The 1,456-nt window shown below is 71.6% G+C and overlaps 1 protein-coding gene across 1 annotated transcript in view; it reads right to left on the reverse strand.

Annotated features, from left to right (window-relative positions):
• Positions 1 to 482: 482 nt before the first annotated feature.
• Positions 483 to 1,456, reverse strand: part of MNEG_14687 (hypothetical protein) — a gene marked incomplete at both ends in the record, with an annotated part of 2,047 nt that continues 1,073 nt past the window's right edge. Inside the window, 2 exons of the mRNA XM_014036842.1 lie at positions 483 to 684; positions 1,000 to 1,299. Of these exons, the coding sequence (XP_013892296.1) occupies positions 483 to 684; positions 1,000 to 1,299 (502 nt within the window). The remainder of the gene's footprint in view (positions 685 to 999; positions 1,300 to 1,456) is intronic.

Genomic DNA, 1,456 nt, shown 5'->3' on the forward strand with positions numbered 1-1,456 from the left:
TGTGTGTGCGTGCGTGCGTGCGTGTGTGTGTGTGTGTGTTTGTGTGTGTGCGTGCGTGTGTGTGTGCGTGCGTGCGTGCGTGTGTGTGCGTGTGCGTTTGGGGGGGAGGGCGGGGGCGCAGGCATGCGGGTGTGTTTGAGGGGGAGGCGTTGTCAAGACGATTGATTTCAAACGCCGGTCCATGCCTAGTGCGCGAGCCGCGGGTGCTCGTGCGCCAAGAGTGGCGATGAGCACCCGCGCCCGGCGAGCCACCATTCAGGGCCTCTGCTGCGAGCGGCCGCTGCTTGCGCCTGCGCGCTGCCCTCCCGGTCTCCCGAGGCCTCAGCACAAGCGCCTGGCCTCAGCACACCCACACGAGGCGACGGCTGCAGCGCGCGGCGCGGGCCCTCCCTACGAACACCACCACTGCTGCGCCCATCCCCTAGGCCGCGCCTCACACCCGACGGCCACCCCCAACCCCAGGGGGCCCAACCCCAGGCACGTCACGATGACGTCACCCACATCAGGCTCATGAACTCGCTCTTGGCCTCGTTGGCCGCCTTCTCCCGCGCGATGCTCAGCGCGCGCTGTGCCGCCTGCTGCTGCGCCGCCGCCAGCCCGCGCTCCGCCGCCACCCTGGCGCGCGCCTCAGTAAGCTCCTTGGCGTGCGCCGCGGCCGCCAGGCGCGCGTGTGCGTACATCTGCCTGCTCGTATTCCGATCGCGCCGCGTGCGCCCGCATCAGAAAGCCGAACGAGAGCGCGGAAAGGGGGCGTTTGCGTTGGCGGTTGGGGGTTGCCAGCTGCGGGGGCACCTGACCCTGGGCAGGAGGTCAAAGCTGCCGGCGTGAGATCCCAGTTCGGACACCCCGGCCGCGCCTCCTCCAGCGGCCCGGCGCCCCTCGTGTTGCCAACCCACCCAGCGCTGCCATCCGCCCGCCTTCGCCAGCCCCCAAGGTCGTGCAAGCCCCGCAGCCCCAGTCCAAAAAAGCGATCAAGCGTTGCCTCCCACCGCTACGCACCTCCGGTACCAATCAGACAGGTACGACATGAGCCCGCCCACCGCCCAGGCGACTGTGATGTGAACCACAGCATCCGGCGGCAGTATCCCCGCGCCGCCGCCAGCGCCCGCGCCTGCGCCCGCGCCATCCGCCGCGCCGCCCAGCATCCACTCCGCAGACAGCGCCCGCCACGGCAGCTCCCACGGCGCCCCGCCCGCGACGGCGCGCGCGGCGGCGGCGACCGCGGCGGCGGCGGCGGGGGAGCCGTGGCGGATGTGGGCGGCGATCATGGGGGCCGCCAGCAGGCCGGTGCCGACCCACCTGGCGCGGTGGTTACGCAATGGGCGGCAAAAGGAGAAACGTAAGGAGCCGGCCTCACAGGGTGCGCACTTCAGCTGCAAACAGACGCTGTACTGCGCTGCGCCCCGCTGCACCCCCCTTTGCACCTGCGCTGCACCCGCGTCCCGCCCCCCTACGC

This window comes from Monoraphidium neglectum (genome assembly GCF_000611645.1).
Source record: "Monoraphidium neglectum strain SAG 48.87 unplaced genomic scaffold scaffold04684, whole genome shotgun sequence".
Taxonomy (NCBI): domain Eukaryota; kingdom Viridiplantae; phylum Chlorophyta; class Chlorophyceae; order Sphaeropleales; family Selenastraceae; genus Monoraphidium; species Monoraphidium neglectum.